Source organism: Branchiostoma floridae, chromosome 2, assembly GCF_000003815.2.
Source record: "Branchiostoma floridae strain S238N-H82 chromosome 2, Bfl_VNyyK, whole genome shotgun sequence".
Classification (NCBI taxonomy): Eukaryota; Metazoa; Chordata; class Leptocardii; order Amphioxiformes; family Branchiostomatidae; genus Branchiostoma; species Branchiostoma floridae.
The window spans coordinates 7,033,699-7,054,894 of record NC_049980.1 but is presented as its reverse complement, the minus strand read 5'-3'; the positions used below and the strand labels follow the sequence as shown (position 1 = coordinate 7,054,894).

Below are 21,196 nucleotides of genomic sequence, written 5' to 3'. Positions count from 1 at the left end.
AGAGTTTTGTAAATCCTTTTGCACTGGAGCTTGTGGTTTCCAGTAGCTTCATCTAAAATTGACTTTCTGGAATTGAACTGAAGCAACCCCTACACATTTTTTGGAGAAACAAAGTTGCTCTACTAGAAAACCTGCATGGGTCACTTTAATTGGTCCCCTGGTCTACTAAAAATCATAACATTCATGGCAAAATTGAAGCTATCTGAGGGCAGCACATGCACATTGGATTCTGTCCAACATGATGCTGGCACAAGTTCAACTTCAACAGTACACACTAGGGGTCGGTACCTGTACAAAAAGTTCAGATCCAGGTCTGGTCAAGGTCCATAGGAGCATCTGGACCTGAAACAGTAGTACTGTAACTACATCATACTTTGAAGAGCGAGACATGAATGCAGACTCTTCAACTCAAAATCAACAGCAGCTGCTATACTCACCTTACCATCTGTAGTCTCATATTTAGGTCTTTCTATATTATGTACTTTACTTCCACTATCAAAGAAAGCATTCTGTAATGAAGGCTAGCTAAAGCTGTTCTTTTTTCGCCTTAAATTGTTATTTTTTCTGATCCAGCAAGAAATATTATCACCCAGTCGTACATCTTGTTACTGTAAGACTGAAGAGGAATGCACAAGGATTTAGATAGGGGAGAGCCAAAGGTGCTCCAGGACAGTAGGGGGTCTTGGTAAGGGATACCTGACTGATGCTTTCCATTTCATTATAACAAGGTTGGAGGCCTTGGTCTTTGCCAGTGTCGATTCTTCAGCCTGTTCTTTGTTATCTACTCTTCCATCAAACATTGACTGGCCTGTCACAGTGCACTGTGGGCCTCCATCCAGCTCTGTGGGACCTGCTCTCTTTCACTTACTCCTTCTATATACAGACACCCTTCAAAGATTCATGCACAAAGGTGCTGGTTATACAGAATGAGGAAAAAACTCAAATACCAGGGTAGGAAAGTCAATTTGTGCCCTGTATCATTTCTGGAAGTCATCCATCCATCCATTCATTCATCCATCCATCCCACATACACATTCATCCATCCATCCATCTATCCACAGACCCGTCCGTCCGTCCATCCATCCATCCACCTGACCGTCTGTCCGTCCATCCATCTATCCCCTTTCCCATCCACACATTCATCCATCCATCCATCCATCCATCCATCCATCCATCCATCCAACCAACCAACCAACCAACCAACCAACCAACCAAACAACCAACCAAACAACCAACCAACCATTCATCTCGAAAAACAATAAATCTATATCCATAAATCATAAAGAGGGATGCTGCTACCACTGTCAGCTGTTGAGAACTTGACCAGACCTCTGCACATGTAGAATGTTAATCCCAGCAGCATGTGCTGTTGCATGAAATCTAATTATAAGCACTGCCCCACTGGGCTTTACAGGACATTGCCATTCTGAAGGTCATTCCTCAGGAAGTCGGAAGGAAGTATAAATCCTGGAGGGGATACAAATATTGAGTTTTCCTAATTAGGCCAAGGATCTATTAGAAGGTTGATTAATTTGCCCATCAAGAGAGACAGGTTGAAGAACTGCCTGCTAAGAGTATGTTGTACCCTAAGACATACTGTAAATGCAGAAACTTTCGCGGTGGATTAATGTGAGATAATTTAAAGCCACTGCGAACATATTTTTCCACAGCAGTAAGAGACTACCGTGTATGGTGCTACCGCAAAATTAAAACCACAGCAAAAAGTCCATTTTCCCGCTACTGCAAAATTAAAGACAAGACAAAGGGTTATGATAAGGTATAGCACAGTAAATTTCTACAGTATTACTGTTTGTTTCTCAGGTTTAAATTACATCATAATTCAACATATTGAGGGAGGTGACCAGTCCTGTATTGTAGTTTGAACATGAAGTCACATGCGATGTCAGAAAGACAGCTAGGATGGAATGCGTTCTTCTAGCCGATGTCATGTCGAGGCAAATGGCAACAAAACGAACAGACTCGTACATTTCTATGTCTGCTGGTTGCACAGAAGTTGTGTCTTAATCATTCCCACATTGGATCGCAGAAGGCAAGAGGGATTTTAGACAGACAGCAGCAGGTCAAAATTCGTTCTACTGATTGACTCTATTTCAAGGGTAACGGAAGAGATGAAACCTTGACACACTTGAACAGTATTGAAGACACAACAGGGGGATACAGACAGTGATAACTTCATGACTGTTATACAGGTGGAAGGGAGAAGATATGCCCACTACTATTCAACAGTCACAAACTGCATGATGGAGCCCCAAGGGCTATTAGAGTCGTAAAATCCCACATGGATCCCACATGAGCAACAGGAAACAACTGGGTTAACGATGATGGAACTTGACATGTTCATTGGAAAGCCAGCTACCAATACATTGTATGGTATTGAAAAGAAACAAATGGTCACCTTATGTCAAGATGGATGTGGCTTCAAAGACTTTAGTGAGAAGTTTTACTCATATTGTGGTAGTTATAAGGGATCACTTAAAGTTTTGTTAACAATTCCAGTGTCAGGGCTCCTTTTCTTAACATTTTCAGTTGAGCTGAAAAAAAGGGGAGAAATGAGTAGAAGGGGAGGGATGGAGGGAGTGAGGGTGCTAGTGCAGGTGGGAGTGAAGGAAGGAAGGATGGATGGAGAGGGAGGAAGGAAGGAAGGAGGAAGGAAGGAAGGAAGGAAGGAGGGAGGAAGGAAGGAAGGGAGGGATGGAGGGAGGAAGGAAGGAAGGGAGGGATGGAGGGAGGAAGGAGGGAGGGAAGAAAGAAGGGATACCCGGTAGAGGGAGGAAGGAAGGAAGGAGGAATGAAAAAAGGAAGGAAGGAAGGATTGAACTGAAGGAAGGAAGGAAGGAAAGGAAAACACAGAACCACATCAGGAGATCTGTGAGACAATCCTACAGTTCATTATCTGACTGTTCGCTGCATAATTCTCTGATCAAAAAAAAAATTTCCTTTGTCATTCAAAATAATTGTGAGCTATTCTGGCCTCACCAGTCCTTCTGACCTGCGAGATGCCCACTTCTGAACTTGTACAGATGGGTAAGTCCCAGGACCCTGTCGCATTCCTGTCTGTGTTTTGGCATTAGACCATGCAGCACCCCAGACAGCACCTGAGCTAACATGTGGTGATGGAGAGGGTGTGGGCCCCACTGTGGTGTGTCACAACAAACAGGTGGGGATACCTCACAGGGGGAGATAATCCTGTTATATACTGTCTGTGGGCATTACCTCTTGCCATGGTACTTAATGAGCAAGCAGAAATCATGTACTACATTACTTGAAGTTGGGCTAAATTCCCATTCCATATTCCCGAACAGGATTGACCGTTTGATGTTTGAATTGTGTGGTCGTGTTTTGTCATTTCTCGTCCCTGAAATTTGTGTCCATCAGTTTAATCTGGGAATCTTTTTCCTAGAATCAAGAAATAACAATAGTCTCATTACTACGCCATTGTTATAAAAAGTTGAAAATACATGTATCATCCTGGAGTGATGTCATTCGTTATTATCATAACACACCAATGTCTCAATATCATATTTTACAAAGTCCCCCAAAATGATTAATGAGTCTTTAAACAGAAGTATTTGACTGTCATTGAAAGACTTTGTTCCACACGTGTGCTTCTCCTTTTAACACCAGGTAAGCAGTCATAAACATGCACAGTTGACTGATAATATGGAAGGGAACATTTTTGACAGTGACTTTACAACAAATAGGGCAGAACCTGGTCAAAGCAGTAGATAAGTTAAACACAAGATAAACTTCTAGGCAAGCCAGGTGGTGAAAGAGTACATTTCTTTGAATATATTCCACCGGATAGACTGAATTTTTTATCAGATTACAAAAATAAGAAAAAAATGAAAAGATCTAGAAACTTCTTTTACCAGTCTCAAGGAAAAATTGTTATTAAGATTTTAGTGTAGTCTGTCCAAGTCTTCTAAATCTAAGATATTATCTATTAACACATAATTATAAAACATGCATTAACACTAATATATTGAAGCCTGAGCAACTTGCTTTCTAATGACATGAGTTGGTATAGATACAATGTACGTTTCGAAAACCATGTACTCTATTATGAACTGTCACTTCATCAGTTTGACAAAAAATCTGTTGCTAAAGCCTGTGTCACATAGCAGAAAAGTCTGACTTGATGAGTCTGTGAGCTGTAAAGAACATTTTTGGCAACAACATGAAAAAGACAGAAAATAGGCAAGCAGAGCAGTCAGGCTTTGGGCAAATACGTCCACTTAAAGCCAGTTAATCATTCTCTTTTATACAGCTTGTTAAGGGACATAGTTTGAGGTAACTTAAGGGGAGTTGTTTCCCTTAAATTTCAGGGGCCAGACCAGAAAAATTCTGGGAATGTTACCAAACTTTGACTTAAAGGGGATAGTGTTTATCAGCAAATAGGTCAGTCTACTTCTCTGAAGTGCCGTGGTCTACAGAGGTTCCTGTCTCTTTGTTGTACCAGTGTCTGCCCATTATCTCTTACCAGTTTACTATTCCATAAAGGTTACATTTGAAACATTACCGGCATTACACTTGCAAGGACCATTGTTTGCATGTGTATTTCAATTATGTTCAGAATGTGAGCCTCACAATGTATGGGTTTCTTGATACTTCTATATACTCAGTGGCATTATTTGCTACTCAAGATTAAGGCAACTTACATGTAGCTCTCTCATCAAAATATGGCCAAAAATGGACACAGTGGAGTCACTAATGACATATACTGTAAATTGTGAATTATTCGTGGTGATTTCAAGTTCATGGTTTCCACAGATTCCACAATTCGAACATATGCCCTGACTTTCAGGTTTGTTCCACTAACACTGGGTAGGACCCCCAGTCTTTTGATAATTGTGTACAATTTACGGTATCACAAACAGTAACAGATTTACAGTATCACAAATAAGATCATGACATTCTCAAATTTATGGGTGCTGCACAGGGTCTACAACTGGACCTCAGTCCACTGGCGACAACTGAACCTCACACCACTGGAGAAGTGCCAGGACTACGGACCTTCCATTCTTGAAAGATACAGTCGTGCTGACGGCAGTCTTTTGTAGTTTTTACACTGTGAGCACTGTGAGCCTATGCATTGTACTAAATTCACAATGTACATTCAGTTACAGAGAGCTTACATGTATTACAGAGACCTATGTGTATAGGGTTAATATGCATGCATTTGTAAGTACATGAGAAGGTGTAACCATTTGTGATCAGTTATGTCCCATCGTTATTACAACAGCTATACAGGGTACAAGAACTAGAGACCCAATGATAAATCCACATGTACCTTAAGTAACTGCAACATCAATCTACAAGAATGTGTTTTTAAGGTATTCTTCTGAAGTCCACATGGACTGAATTCTGTTCCTTGTCCAATAATTGAGCCATGCCCAAGGTATCCTGCTGTCCACAGGAAGCAACGCTGATTGAAATCTCCTTTCTCTGTGTACTAGAAAATCACATTTTGTTTCAGCTGAAGGGCAAGCAAATCTGGAACAAACTTGCACCTTCACTGGCCAAGGCCCACCGAAGATTCCCACTTACAATAGTCCAGTGCTCCTTTTGAGCCCTTACCAGTACTTTCAAAAGACATTTTTCCATTTTCCTTCTGGCAACCAAAAGCATTGTCAGAGCTATTATACACAAGACTAACATACACTGTGTATATCACTCTCTAACAATGTGAGACTCAACCGACTACAATAACCTTCAGAGAATGAATGAAGAGAAGTGGACCAGAAAGATCTTCACCATGACTGTGGAAGGACAAAATCCATTGGGACAACCATGTAATAGATGGATTGACAACATAAGGGAAGACTTTCACCTCTTCAACCTGCACAGTGTTAACCCAATGACATATGCACCTGTTGGCCTGCCATCAACCCACAACATCTATGTGCAAGCAAGTATAACCATTGTGAGGCTAGCCTGGTATCCAGCCATATTATTGGTCCTAGTAGCCTGGTTACCAAACCCGAGCCCGATCTCAAGTATCTATCGTGCACAAAAGATATTTGAGGTTGGGGTATGGTATCCAGGCTAAGGTGCTAGTGTCTTCTGTCCTCTCTGCAAATTATTTTAGCCTAGTACATGTACATGTGTATCCAGCCATATTATAGCTCCCGAGTCCCTTCTGTATTTGCGGATAGGACAGAAGAGACTCGGGAGCTATAATACGGCTAGATGTCAGGGTACCGCAAATAGTATTTTAGCCACTGGAGGTATCCAGCTGTATTATAGAGTTTGTGAACGAGCACATATCTACATCTTGAAATCTCTCCCTGCAATATAATGCTTTCCACTAGAGCTAGTACGGTAAAGACACATTTCTTGAGATAAATTAGACCTGACACATAGCCATCCCCCCAGCTCTTTAATGACTCCTTATCAGCGCTGCCGACAAAGGATCATCCTGGGAAACATTAAATCTGATCAAAAGCCTCCTAATGATGTACATGTTAGATCCTAACATTGGACCTCAGCCTAACCATAACAAACACTGGATGGGCTTACAGTCAATGAGATAATTGGCTGAGCATTCCTTAGTGTTTAGACTACTAAGCACTCTTTCTCTTTGGTCTCTATCATCAGCAAGCACTTCAAGTGCATGTCTAACACATGGTGTTTTGGTGTTAAATGATTAAATCCAAAATCAAAGCCCTTTCCAGCTTGTAATTTTAAGACTTTTGCGTAGTAGTTCAGTCTAACAGACTAAGACTTCGTCTTTGCATAGAATCCGACAATCTAGCCAAAAAGTACATGTTGTAACAGTGGGGTTCAAGTGCTGCCAAACTGACCATGCCAAAAGGTCTGAGCTTTTGGGCGTTGCGGTTTGCACGTTGGATTTGTGATCCGGCTGCCTGGGTCCGAATCCCAGGAGTTGGGATATTGTTTCTTTCTGTTCTACTTGCCTCTCTGGTTGTTTCAATGTATTATCTATCATATTATATTATGGTTCATCAATGAAGGTTAGACATCCAGGTAATAAGATACACACTGACAGACAAAAGACAGAGGTAACCTCCACTTTGTACATTTCCCCTTTTCTCATTAACCGATGAAACATAGTGGATACTACCTGAAACCTCTGCCCGTTTATAAATCTATCTAGTAGTTGCTTGAGTCACTGTTATATTTTTTAGTATCTATGGTGCCACAAATAAAGGTTAGGCATCCAGGAGTGGTAATGAGATATTCAATACTGAAGCAAGCTCATGTAGATGGTGTATGGTAACAGGTATCCCTTGGAAAAAAGCCTGTGTTTGTATTGTGGTCTTTGAACACCAGACAGATGAGGTATTAGGTAATCATCTGTCTGGTGTTCAAAGATTTGTCTGAAAGCTCTGACATGCTAACTGGAGTTAATCCCATTCTTAAGACCAGTTTTGTGATGTCACTTGTATAAAAGAAACTACTTGCACATGGTAGATCATGGCACAACCTTTCAAACAGAAAGAATACCATAAGTGCTCATGTCCACTTTTCCTGAGTCCCTACCCCCACTGAAATGGCACAAGTCTGTTAGGCAAAATACATTGTATAACTTGGTTGTAAACACAAAATTTACATTCAAGCATCTTACAACTTACAGATACATAGTTGCTGCAAGAAAGTTTTCATTTTCCAGCCCAAAAAAGCAAGGAAAAAGAGGCACTAATGTAGACAGATTGCAGATTGTACAGTTTTCATCCAAAAAGAGGGAAGCTAATTCAGCTGGCTAGGCAGTCATAACAAACTCTCCTGAGTTGAACAGTGTCAGCCTTCTGTTCTGTTTCAAAGGAGAGAATTCAGGAATGTCCTGATGAATTAGCCATTCTCCAGGATGGGTGCCAAATAACAGGGCTTGGATCTGGGGAAACTTCATTTCAAACTACTTTTCTATTTTATTTCAACATCGGATAGTTTCCATCGTTTTCTTCTTCTCTACCAATGTTTCAAAAGACTGAATGCTGTCTGTATCTGGGTAGAATTATCTTTCTTCTATTATTTTGACAGGTAATTGTTACTAGAAGCAACCTTCTTGCTAGGATGATGTTTTCCCAAGTGCCTGTCCGCTTTGTGACAAGGTGGCAGGGATGCGATTCCAAAAAATTAATGCTACTAAGCCTATACCCCCCCCCCCTCTTCATTCATCTCTGGTAAGCACTTTGTCATCCAGATGACTTCCCTCTGATACTTCAGTAGAGAGCAAAAAAATATGGTTGTGTACCTATGAAAACTATGTTGAATTGATTTTGCAAACTTGACAAAACTATTTGTGGATACTCTAACTTGTTTTGTTTGTAAGAGCACAGAGGCAGAACATTCACTCCCCCCACCCCCAACGGAACCCCCTCAGGTTCATACGCAGAACGATAAAGTTAAGTACAGAAAGAGCAGAATATCATCTACTACAAAAACATCCAAATCTGTTCCTGATTCCGCCTGTATATGTCCTTCAAGTTGATGTGTTGAAAGAGACTGAAAACCAGCGTGGGGTAGAACTAGAGTAAACTCATCCTAACAGTTCACAGCTTGCACTAGTAGGAAGGTCTGCATGCCTTTTTCTGTGACTGAGTGTGAGCTGTAACGAACTATTTTAATCCACCGTCAACTGTACCTTGAAGGCTTTAATTCAACGTTAAATGTTGTGGGTAAGTTAATCATGAAGCACAATTGGTCCCTTTGTTTCTACTTGGCACGTTATTTGTTATCCTGAATTCACTCTTCTAATACCAAACAGCCCAAAAGTCACAACAAAACATAACAAGTGTCATTTTATTGGAGACTGGACTTTTATACCACAGATAATAGAGATATCGTCTTTAATAGTATACAAGAATATTATTAAGTTCCCTACTTTCTTTTAAAATATTTGAATAGCACATGAAAGTGCACATTTCTAAATATGAAATTATATATCATAAATTATGTACTAAGTTCCATCTGCCTACCTGTATGTTTAAGTATACATTCATCAAATGTAGTATTACACAATTTTTACTAACTGCGCTTTTGCTTCATCACAACATTCATTGCTTGCAAAAGCAAAAAAAAAAGTACAATATGGATTTATTTCATTCATCATTCATTCCTATTTGTATATTTATATTATGAAAGAATTTAAGTTTTAGGTTTTCTCCCATGGCGGACCTATTGGTAGGCCTGAACCCTCACCTTTGATCTGAAGTGTTTGCCAAAACAGTCTGATTCAAAACACACTTCTTCAATTGCTACCCCCTGAAAGTCTCCAGATAATTGTAATGATACAAGGTCATTGGGACAGATATGGTAGAAGATAAGGCCATTCACACACATATGCCCCGCCCCCCCCCCCCCCCAAAAAAAAGAAGGGTTTCGAGATCTCCCACTCTGTATGTCTTGATTTAAAATAATTGAACTTCATCTACAATGCACTATGGTTTTGACTAACATTACCTGTATCCAGTCAGTATCATATGGAAAAAGCAAATCTGCAAAAATACTATCAGAGAGACCAAAAGCAATTACATCCCTACGGATTAATAGCCCCTTCCATTGACCCCATGACATGGAACGTCTGTAAATGACTAGTTCTACCACTTCCTGTCAGCCTACATGAAAACCATTTTGACCTAAAAGTCAACCTTCTCATCTTGCCAGTCTCCAGCTACACCATCTTCAACCCTCACATCCTGTCACTCTACAGTATTCAAATATATTCAAAGTACGGACACACAAGAACACAAACATCGGATTCCATACACAAACAAATACAAAACCTCCTTGTACATGTAGGTAAGACAAAAGTCATAGTATGAGCTACACATCAGATTGAATCACAAGCAAAGTTGCAATCACAAGCTCGTCCTAGAAACAGATGTTGAGGCAAACCATAAGACTACAGGGTGATGGAAAGACTACCACTCCTACAGGAGCCAAAGCATTATAAGGTCAGGATGACGATGCTGTAGTCGTTTTACTGCTACTTTTGTGTAAAACTAAGAGGACATTCAGACGCTTCTTGTTATCAGCTGGTAGTCATATTTGCATACTTGGTCACGAGCTTTGCAGCACCACACCTCAACAATATCCTACAACAGTGAGTAAGTATGTGTACAACAAGTAAAATGAGTACTACGATAAACGGGTGGATTACAAATGAAATTTTAGTTTTCTTCTTGCACCCATTTCCACTAACCATACTCTAACTGACAGGTACTTAGCAAAGTCAGTCCTGACAACAGTTTAACGAACTCTGCAGGTCATGTCCTCGCCCTTACGAACATTTCTCACTCTCTTTGCACCCTTCCCCCAAGAAAATCCTTCCAAGAACTCACACAGTCTCTGATACTGATAGCAAAACCATGCAAGATACTATATCAAAAAACCAGAATGCTGTCTGCCAAATGGTGACATTTCACCCTGAAGATCCAAACTTCCCTTAAGAACTCGAACAACTGAGCAGGATACCAGACAACCACTTGAAACTCCTGCTGTGAAGGTTAAGCCCCAAGTATGAAATTTCAATTACAAGATATAAACTAGAGTATAGATTACTATAATTACTACTGTGAAGAGAATCAGCCATCTGGGATCTACCTTGATAAAAACTGAAGTGTAAACATTTTGCTAAAAAGCTTAAATCCAAAGCAGATCTAGAAAGGAGAAAAAGCCTTTAGTCCATTTGCCAGAGGAAGAGAAATTGTTTGTGAATGTAAGTAGCCTGGGTATGGGGTACCATCCGTATTCCACCGGGGCTCCTTACACTCGCTACCCTAAAAAGGTAGCGAGTGTAAGGAGTCCCGGTAGAATACGGATGGTACCCAGGCTAGAATGTAAGAATGTAGCTCAAATAAACCCAATGAACAGTAGAGCTACTCTTCCAATGACTATGAGTATGACAGAGATGATAGGTGCTAAACAGATGTACATTGTACAATATATACTGGTCAACTATGCAAGGGAAATTCCCCTAGCTCTTTTCCACAATAAACAGTAGACCACAACTTACAATAATGTAAGATCCTGTGCTAAGGACTGCAACCCTTCGAAGCAGCATGTTTGTCAGAAGAGTGACACTGCAGAGATTCATGACTTCTTAGTCTAGAGGCAGTGTCACTTACCATTGCACTGAGCACACTCCTGTATAATGAGTTTCACGTAGCTTGAGAGACCATCTACAGACTGCCACTACGATATACATTAAATTTTGTATCCAGCACTAGCCTTTTCTATACTTGGTTCAGTTAGTCCATCAAATGACATATCACTGGATGAAACCAGCACATCATGGACAAAGTCTCAAAGAAAGGAAGGCAGGATGTCTTAGTACTGGGCAAACTACATGTAGCAATGAGTGTACCCATCAGGTCCCATTAGGTCTGGTGCTACAGTGCATGTGTTAAATGTTACCTTGTACGATGAGCTGCGCAGTGGCGATGATCGTGTCCTGGTCGTTGGACGCCTCACAGCGGTACAGCCCGTGGTCCTCCTGCTGCACGTCGGTGATGTGGAGGGCACCGGACCTCATGAGGGTGAAGCGGGGATCACTGGGCAGGGCAGGCGGCGGGGGGCCCGGTCTGTCATGCTTGGACCACTGGTGGATTGACCACAAATCCAATCACTACAGTTAATACAAAAGACAGTGTGCCATTCAACCTTTATCATTGCATTGTTCTACCTTTAGGCCACACCAATTTAATTTGTTTGTTCTCACATTTTTTGGTAATAATTCTGCAGATAAATATCAAGTTGAAAACCTGATGGTTGAGTCTGTACTTTGCTACACAAAGTTTTAGTGCATGAATTTAGTCAGCATCAAGTTTTCCTCCGAGGAATATCTTTTTGGCTTGTCTGATTGATGAAGTTTTGCAAAGAAACGTCCGAGAAGCAAGAAAATATAAGTTGGTGTGGCCATGTCTGACTGGAAAAGTGAAGAGGAACAGTAGCAAGTGGTGTGTGTTACCGTGATGTCTGGCAGTGGGTACCCCGAGGCACTGCACTCCAACGTCACACTCTGTCCAGCCAGCACCTCTGTGTCCTGGGGACTCACAGTGAAGGTAGGACTTGCTGGAAACATTGAGGAGAATCACAGTGATAAATATGGAAGACTCAGACTGTCGGACACATACAGTAGTCAATATTGCATGCATGTTTCTGAACTGAATATGTGAAACACAAAAGTGAGTAGTAGTCTACTAGCTCCTGGGATTCAAATGCGGGCCCGCCAGTTCACGACCCCAATGCACTATTGCACCACTGCTACACTTATCCCCCTATCTTTTTTAAATTTCAGATTTGTCCTCGAATCTCTGTATGATGATGATATTCCTGTATGGTACATTTTGCCGGTGTGGGAACCTCTGAAACACAAGTCTAGAGTAGTACAGTCTCCTGGCCCCCTCGATTCAAACCCAGGGCTGGCCAGGACCTCAATGCAAAAAACACTAGGCTAAAATGTCTGTACCAATTAGACTGGTCAGTTGGTGGTGTTTGAACCCCACTGTTACAATACATGACTTGAGTCCGTTGGAATGATACATGTAGATGTAAAGACAATGACAGAAGGTCAAAAATAGTATCTACATGTACAGCATCCGGTCAGCTACAGTTGCACTACTCTCCAAGCAGGGTTTTTTTTTATGCGTTTTTATGCTATTTTGAACATGTTTTTTGGCTTTTGGTGGGCCTTTCTACACACAATATGTATGTTGAGTTGTTTTCTTTATATGAAGCTGGTGCAACTGCAAGCATTGTTTAGGTATTTGATGAGAATGCCTGTACAGTATTGGTAGTAACGAATAGTTTGATGTTAGGCTACGTATGACCGGGGCTCAACTGACCTGGACTATTGAAGTATCTGAGCTCGGCCGGCTTGGTCTTGACCTCCCCAGCGATGTTCCTGGCCATACACTCGTACATGCCCTGGTCCTCTGGCCGGGTGTCCTGGATCATCAGGGTCCCATCGTCCAGCATGTTGTGTCGCTCATCAGTGATTTGGACCTCATTACTGCAAGTAGAAAGTGTAAAATGGTTAACGCTGGTTCACCTTTATCCGAGGGTAACCTATATTCCTTGTTTGTACAAAAACGTATTTAGGATATAAAGTCGACGGACGGTGGTTTAAAATCGGAACATTTTGAAAATATTGCAAATTTGAAACCGCTGTCAGCAGACTTAATACTCCTAAATGTGCTGTTTTTAAAGACAACGGATAAAGGTCACCCCACGGACAAAGGTGAACTACCGTATGATTGTACCGTTACACATCTCAAACCAGTTTAGCTCCTTAAAGAGCTTATCTTCTACTAGTTGTACAGAGATGAGAGATGCTATAGACAGCATTTAGTAGCTTTAAGGTACTGTACCAGGGAAAAGTTCCTTTTGATGAATGCAATGAACAGTGGAACGCAGCATGACATTCTGTCCTAAGTACTGCAGCAACCCTTTCCAGTAGTATACATGTCAGGTGAGCAACAACAGCAAAGATTCAAACTCCAAACCTCTAAGTCCAGTTGTAGGGTCAGACATGTATATTTTGTACATGTACCTGGTAGGTAATGTTAAGAATGTGAATGTAGGGTTTTTAGAAAAAAAAAAAAAACTTGACCCAAACCCCATGGGTAATTACTCTAATAGTAAACATTTCCATTGTATAACTTACACTAGAATAATTGATAGATCCATTAAAACTTTTTTCTCCATTTTGTGTAGACAGCCACATGTAGGTTGGTTCTGTGTGTGCTACGGTGCATGAACAATACTGAGAAGGATGCAAAACTTGGTTGTCAGATTTTCTGTAGTACCCAACAGCTAGATACATGTAATAAGAGTAAATTACACTAAGAGATAGATGAAAGGAGAAGATCAACACAACACTTTTTGCACATGTCTACGTCTTTCCCCATTCTTACCCTTTGTTTGCAATAGTCTTTAAACTTTGTGCAGCTGCTAATAATCCGTTTTTCTGTGGTTTCAGCTGTACCAAAGATGATGATGATGGATTATTTCGTTTCTTACAATGCATGGATGGTTCACTCTGCCCTACTCACCTGTTGTGGAGCCAAACAATCTCTGGTTTAGGATCCCCCTCCGCATGACAACTGAAGTACACCGTGTTGCCATGAGTAACGTCAACATCAGACGGCTCCGCAGTGAAGTGAGGTTTCACTAGAATCAAGCGAGAAGAATATAGTTATGCAATATAGTTATGAATTGGTGAACCTACAAATGTATGTCAATATACAATACGAACATCTACTAAGTATTACACTTATGGTATTTTTTGTATGTTCCTTTTTATGCACAAACTAGGAAAATGTATTTCTGTTATCTCAAACCAGTTCTTAAACACTAACTAATGTTACGTGTAGCTCTTGTAATGGCAACATTCAATGTCATTTTTTTCTGAAAAAAAAAAGCTGTATAATTATACATATATTTTTGCACATGTTATATAGTGTGCATTTTGAATGCATAAGATGATGGGGTTGAGAAGGGGGTACTGGGTGTTTATGTGTTAAGATAGACATGCTAGGGCATGACACACTTTCAAATATTATGACATAAGGTTGTATATCTTGGAAAATATTATCGTTGCACTAAAAGGAGTAGGTTCTGTGCTGATTAAGTTTAGGTTTGGATTTTAGGATAAATGGGGATTGTGAGCATTCTTTCTGACCACACTGTAGCTGTGACCATTTTCACTCTTTATCGATATGATATTTCCTTGGCTTCAATGGGGTTACTTGTACATTTGTACATGTAATATTAGGGTGGGGAACCACAGAAGGGATAGCCTGTTAGCTAGATCCACTGCACTAGATGATACATGACTTTGGTAAGGAAAGCCACATGCCCTGCTACAAAATGTACCAAAGTTGGCATCCAATCGTCAATAACATAAGTAGAGATCATGCTTTAAAGATTGGGAACCAACTAGCAAGACATTGGTAGCAAGTAATGTGGCTTCCTAGGCTGAAGGGGTATATCATCTAGCATAGCGGGTCTGGTATCCAGGCTACAGAAGGATAGGATGTGATCAACTTCTGGTCCACTTTCAGCAGTGCAAAGAAACCTGACAGACCTATCTTGAAATGTTTCAGTCTTGGTGAATGCAAATATCGTGCAGTCGCTCAGAAGATTGGACATGATCATTTCAAAATAGGTAAGTCACGCATCTCTGTACTGCTGAAAGGGAGGCTCTTTCCGCTTGTGGAAAGAGGAAGAATATTCACCTATGATCTTTGAGGTTCTGTGGCGTAAAGGGGGCCCCTCGTCCAGTGGAGAGTCTCCATCTGGATTGGCATGAGAGAAAACTTGATAAATTTAGATGCAACCTTGACTAGACACCCCTACATAGTACTCTTCACCCATAGATTAGGCCCGACTTTTGGACGTCTTCTTAGGCATTTTTGTTGGGCCTGTTTTTCTTTCTTTCTTCTTGCATGTAGAGAAAAACTAAAAAAAATAGACAGGCCAACAATAAATGCCTACAAAGACGGCTAAAACAGGCCAGGGCCTAATTTCTGCTTGGAAAGCATCTACATGTACAAAGTACAGCAGAATGTTCGTTGCCCAGTCAAGCATTTGCCTGCATGACCAGTAACGCTTTTGATAGTTGAAAAGTAACAGTTTTATGGAAGAGGAGGGTCTGCATCCAGAAACAAGGAGGCATTGATACCTCAGAAATGTATCGTGTTGAGGAGAGGGGAGCTACATGATGTACACTTGCTGGTTGACTTACATGACTTTGTACATGAATCACAGAGTCTTAATCACTTGATAATTATTCTGAATTGAGAGGTTATGTAGAAGTAATTATAGTACAGTCCAGTATTCAATTATACTGTTGCATGCATGGCTCCCTGACACTGTAGCAGTAGGCTAGCCTTCACTCCATGCTTCCAAGTCACTCATGATGATCATCGATCAGAGTCTGTTCAGCAAGTTCACAGTCATGATCATTGACAAAAGAAAGCGGGCGCTGGCTGAAACGTCACACCGTTTTGAAAACTTATCTAGATTCTTGAGTAACTTTTGTCTTGTGTGCCCTCTTGTGTTTCTTACTACCAGGATGTCTAACCTTCATAGATGTAAAGAGGCTATATCTATACTTGTCTTCACATCATTTAAACATTAACGCTGGTAAAGCCAGATGTTCATCCAGTCACTGACAAAAGACAGCCAATGCCATCTGAAACTTCTGGCCATTTCCAAAACTAATCCAGTTGCTTGAGCAACTGTTACCTCGCATATGTTTATATATACTTCAATTAAACCTTTTGTAAAGAAAATAAGGGTATCAGGTGGTGGTATAACAGTTTCTGTTTATTTTCAGTTTTCTTAGCTTAGATAAATAGTCAACATTAAGGTCAGGAAAAAGTGACCTTCATTATTTGACTGTCAAAAGGGGAACTCATTTATCCTCCTCTACCTTTCAATGCTACAGTCACCATAGCATCTCATTACATGTTGTTATTCTCCTGTACTTTTATTATTAAAACAGAAGTTTCAAAAGGAGAGCCCTTTGCAGCTATATTGTGGGTCATTGGGGTCAGTCTCAGTGTTGAAAGATGCTTTTGTCTTTTCTGAAGGGGAGAAAATAATTGACTTTTCAAAATAGTGGTGGTTATACCGGCTATATAGATACAGATACAGAATCAGCCAAAAGGAAGACATGTAATAGTGGTGTATGCATGTTGACAAATTTCTGTTTAAGCACCATATAGGGAAGCAGAGGATAGTAATACTCGTCAGCCATTTGCCTTGCCTAATGCATAGCCAGAACATTTGAACTTCGAAGCACATGAAATGAAGGCCATGCACATAGCGGTAGGTACCAGTGGTTGCTTAGAAACTACAAGCTACTACGAAGCATCAGCACCAAATCACAACAGATGATGGTACCTACCTGTAGTTTACTGACACTACCATACAATGATTGCTAGGGTGTCCATTCTTGATGTACATTCATCTACACTAATGACTAGATTGTTTTCTACATAAGTCAGATCTTTCAGATAATTTTATTGACAAGACATGTAAGCCTAGTTCCTGAATAATAAAAAGCTCTTTGTACACAACCAGTGTTCTAGTGTTCATCTGTCACCTTCACAAGAGCAATACTGACTGGTGTCACACTGAAGCTAGGTGTTGCTGCAGCATTGTGAAGAATGTGGTCCCAAATGTGACTGAGTTTATGTCCCCCTTCATCCCCATTCAAGACTACATTTTCTGATTTATACAGCCTTCTTAATCCAACAGGTGCATCTCTTGTCCCTCTCTTTCACCTTGGCCCCCGTCCTAGTCTTTTACATAGTCACATTTGGGACCACAATCTTCACACTTCGACTAGCGACACCTAGCTGCAGTACAAAGTAGAACCAGTCAGTACAACCTTGCGAACAGTGACGGACGAAATGTCACCAAAATAAGTCAATCATTTGCAGGCATCATAGTCTGATGCATAGCAGCCACAGACATTGACAGTTCACGCCAGGCTGGTCTGTTCTGGGTGCACTCCCACCACTGGAGACCCCAGCCATCATGAGTGTGTCGAAGATCTGATCTTCCCATCTCCCTCTTGGGCGGCCTCTTGGGCGTTTTCAAGGAGGTTTTGGGTTGAGGTTGTCAGTTCTATCACGTCTCGAGTGGGAACTGCTCTTGATGCGTGTCCTAAGGAAGTCATCCTTTGTTGGCACTTCTGGAACTGATTGGTGGTTGTTGTGTTTTGTTTAGGTAAATAAAAATTTTATGTTATGTACAAAGAACTAAATTATTCAGTGTTCTACCAACCTGATGAAACTGTTCACAGATGATCAGAAGTTCACTGTCATGGCATGGAAACCTACTTGTCGGTTCTACCATCTTACCGCAGTGGAACTCCTCAGGTGTGATGGTGGACACAGATCTGCCCTCCAGGGCCTTCGGGTACTTGCAGGTCGCCGCCGCCTGGGTGCTGCCAACGCTACTGTACTTCTTCAGCAGCTCGGCCAGCCACATCAGCTGACAGTCACACACCAGGTCATTGGAGTCCAGTCTCCTACACAAGGGTGACAGCAAGTGGTGAGACCCCTAGCCTGATTTAATCTCGCTTATAGCAGCCCGCCCAACATCCGCCGGCCTCTGCAGGGAAGGGCCAGTTACAGCCCCGAGCAGCAGAGTTTGTGTTACACAGACTAGTGGGACCCCTTTCAACTCGACAGCAACCACTAGTACTGAGCGACTGTACAGCGACCAAAATTGGATTTGGGTACTACTTTGATCTTATAATTGCAATACAATGCAATATAAAAGTACGATTTAAAAAATCTTAAATGGTCACATAAGCCTGGAGTCTAGCCTTGTTCGCTTAAGTCCGCTCCCGAACATCGCTACCTAGCCTGGCAGCAGACTAGAGCAAACAAGGCTGGTCTTTAAGCAGTTGCAGCCAGCAGTGGAAATGTCATGTACATTTGTAAGGCAAAGATCAGTACATCAAGAATTCAGTATACAAAAAAAGATGATTTGCTAATCACTGTAATATACATAATGTATCATCACAGCTAACATCCATTATCATAATTCCGCCAGGTGCCATAATACCGCCACCTCAAAAAAATGTTAGTATAGAGGTCTTCCCAAGATTGTCTTGAACACCGAATGTTAGACATCCTAAATGTAATACAATTCAGATATTTAGGTGTAATCTTGAGAAGGCCTCTATAACAATGTTTTTTGAGGTGGCGGTATAATGGCACCTGGTGGAATTATGCGAATGTATGTTACATGTAAGTTAAAATCCTTCATGCTACACATGTACATGTATCAGAACAATTGTTGTTCAAGAAAACTTATCTTGACAAAATCAAAATTTCTAAATATGAAATTGACTCATGCTTAGTCTGAACAAAACTTCCACATGCTTCAAAACTTCATCCTCAAAATGGACTTCCTTGTGCCCACTGTCAAAAGTTTTTAATGTAAGATGTTCAAGGTCTGATGTCAAACTTCAATATTAGTAGATTAAATCTTCTAGGCACAGCTGTTGTATACATAATATCCCTGTAGTATGTTCTAGTGTATCTGTGACTAGCTCCAGGTCAAGCTTCATATCAAATCCATCACTCAAAGAGAGAGAGAGAGAGAGAGCACCATGTCTCTGCTACACCTCAAGGTTTGTAACCTTGCCAACAATTGTTTCTTTAACTTCAATAAAATAAGATACTGTAAATGCATTTAAGTTCGCGGGGATTTTAATCCGCTGTATCGGGAAAAAGGACTTTCCGCGGTGGTTCTAAGTTCGTGGTAGCACCATGCACTGTGTCTCTTACTGCCATGGAAAAACATTTGTGGCGGTTTTAAGTTAGCGGTGAAGCGGCCACCATGAAAACCATGAATATTAAACCACCATGAAAGTTTCTGCATTTACAGTACATGTGTACCAGCTTCATCACAGACATATTGTCAAGGGAAGGCTACTGTACATGTACATAAAACATTGTATTTCTGTATTTGAGAGATTGTCAGCTGTCATGGCCAGGATACCAAGCAATGATCTCTTCTCATTGTTCCATATCTTAATACAATAGGGACTCACAGTCACATTTTACTATTTATGTCATACCTGGGGCTGGTCTATATATGCTTCAGTGTGGCACTGACGAAAATTCAAATACTGGATTTGGATGTTGGAATTGATGTTGTTAAAATTATTCAATCAAAACATTCCATTTTCTCATTGACCAGTTCTGGCAAATTTTGCACTGTAGTTTGTGTTTTTTTGGGTAGGCATGACCCTCAGTCCCAGCCCTCTCATGAGTTCCGATTGCCCTCTGGACTTTTGCGCTATCCTACCTGTGGTCTGGCTGGTACCTACGTAAAAGGGTGATAGAGAACACCAAGTTGTGCCTCATTATTCATAGCATTTTACCACTTACAATCTTTTTAGAGAGTGGAGGTTGGAAAACGTCCCAGCTGGTATTCTTGCAAGCTTGTTGTTGTGAAGAAATCTGAAATACCAACAGAAAATATATAAAAGATACAATAAGAGACTAAAAACATTCATCAAATTTCATAGATAAAGAACAAATCTGTTCTGTATGTTTCACTGTCTTATACATTTGTATTACACATTTCACATCATATTCCGATTTAAGTCACACAAATCCAATTTTGGTCCCTGTGTGGCAATTAGCGATCATTCCGTTAAGTGGAATGAGGGCCTTATTACCAGAAAGTAACACTAGTTCACCATCATCCGTAGGGTAACCTTTATCCGTTCTTTTTAAGAACAAAGTATTTAGGGGTATCAAGTCGACAAATGGTGGTTTCAAACATGAATATTTTGAAACTAGTACAATTTGAAACTACCGTTCATCGACTTTATATCCCTGGATACCCTGTTAAGCAACACAACGGATATAGGTTGAAGGCGGATAAAGGTGAGCTAACGTTACATGTATCCTATTGTCTTGGCAGTACTTACAGTCTTTCAAGTGAGGGTAGGTTGCTGAAAGTGTTGGGCAGCAGCTGCTCAATTTCATTGAAATGGATGTATCTGAAGATAAATGATTTTTTTTAATTAGATGAAAACAATAATTTTCTAATAGTAGATATCATTATGTGCGAACGTAAGTATAAAGCTTTCATCATTACGCATATTAAAAACATACCTTCATTGCAGTGGCATGTACCAAAGTACAGCAACTATATTTTCTCATAGAAAAATCAAAAATCATATTTAGAATTCTTTCATGTTTATCTATCAATATTCATTACGATTCCATTCTTTCTTTATCTATTGATGAGAAAACAATGGAAGGTTAAAATGCCAATTTAGCCAGGAGGAAACCTTTTCAATTAAATTTTTTTTTTACTTACAGTTGCTCTAGTGATGACAGTCCTACAAAGGCTTGTCTGTCTATGTGCCTTACTTTGTTTTTGTAGAGATACCTGACAGAAAGAGAAAAAGCGTTAAATAAAGGAAAATGAATACATGTTCATTCACTAAACATCCAATGCATTTACTTAAAGTGTGTACATATGTACAGGGTTGCATTACCACTTGTGCCACAGCGACATGTAAGTTTGAGTCAATATAGCTTATCATGTCACTTTTTATTGAAGGAAAATAAATGATTATGTATGTACAAATCCACTGCCAATTAAAAAGAGATGTTATGGCAATCGAGGAAACATTAGTACACTTGCAGCAAGTGCCATCTAG

General features: G+C 40.5%; 1 protein-coding gene across 1 annotated transcript in view; it reads right to left on the bottom strand.

The window, feature by feature from the left end:
• The window catches only part of LOC118432218 (peroxidasin homolog), a 56,674-nt gene extending 35,623 nt beyond the window's left edge, over positions 1-21,051 (bottom strand). The window contains exons 1-9 of the mRNA XM_035843750.1: positions 21,032-21,051; positions 20,851-20,922; positions 20,456-20,527; positions 19,908-19,979; positions 17,862-18,031; positions 14,040-14,157; positions 12,831-12,997; positions 11,954-12,057; positions 11,401-11,584 (exon numbers count right to left, since the gene is read on the bottom strand). Coding sequence (XP_035699643.1) covers positions 11,401-11,584; positions 11,954-12,057; positions 12,831-12,997; positions 14,040-14,157; positions 17,862-18,031; positions 19,908-19,979; positions 20,456-20,527; positions 20,851-20,922; positions 21,032-21,051 — 979 coding nt within the window. The remainder of the gene's footprint in view (positions 1-11,400; positions 11,585-11,953; positions 12,058-12,830; positions 12,998-14,039; positions 14,158-17,861; positions 18,032-19,907; positions 19,980-20,455; positions 20,528-20,850; positions 20,923-21,031) is intronic.
• Positions 21,052-21,196: the final 145 nt, after the last annotated feature.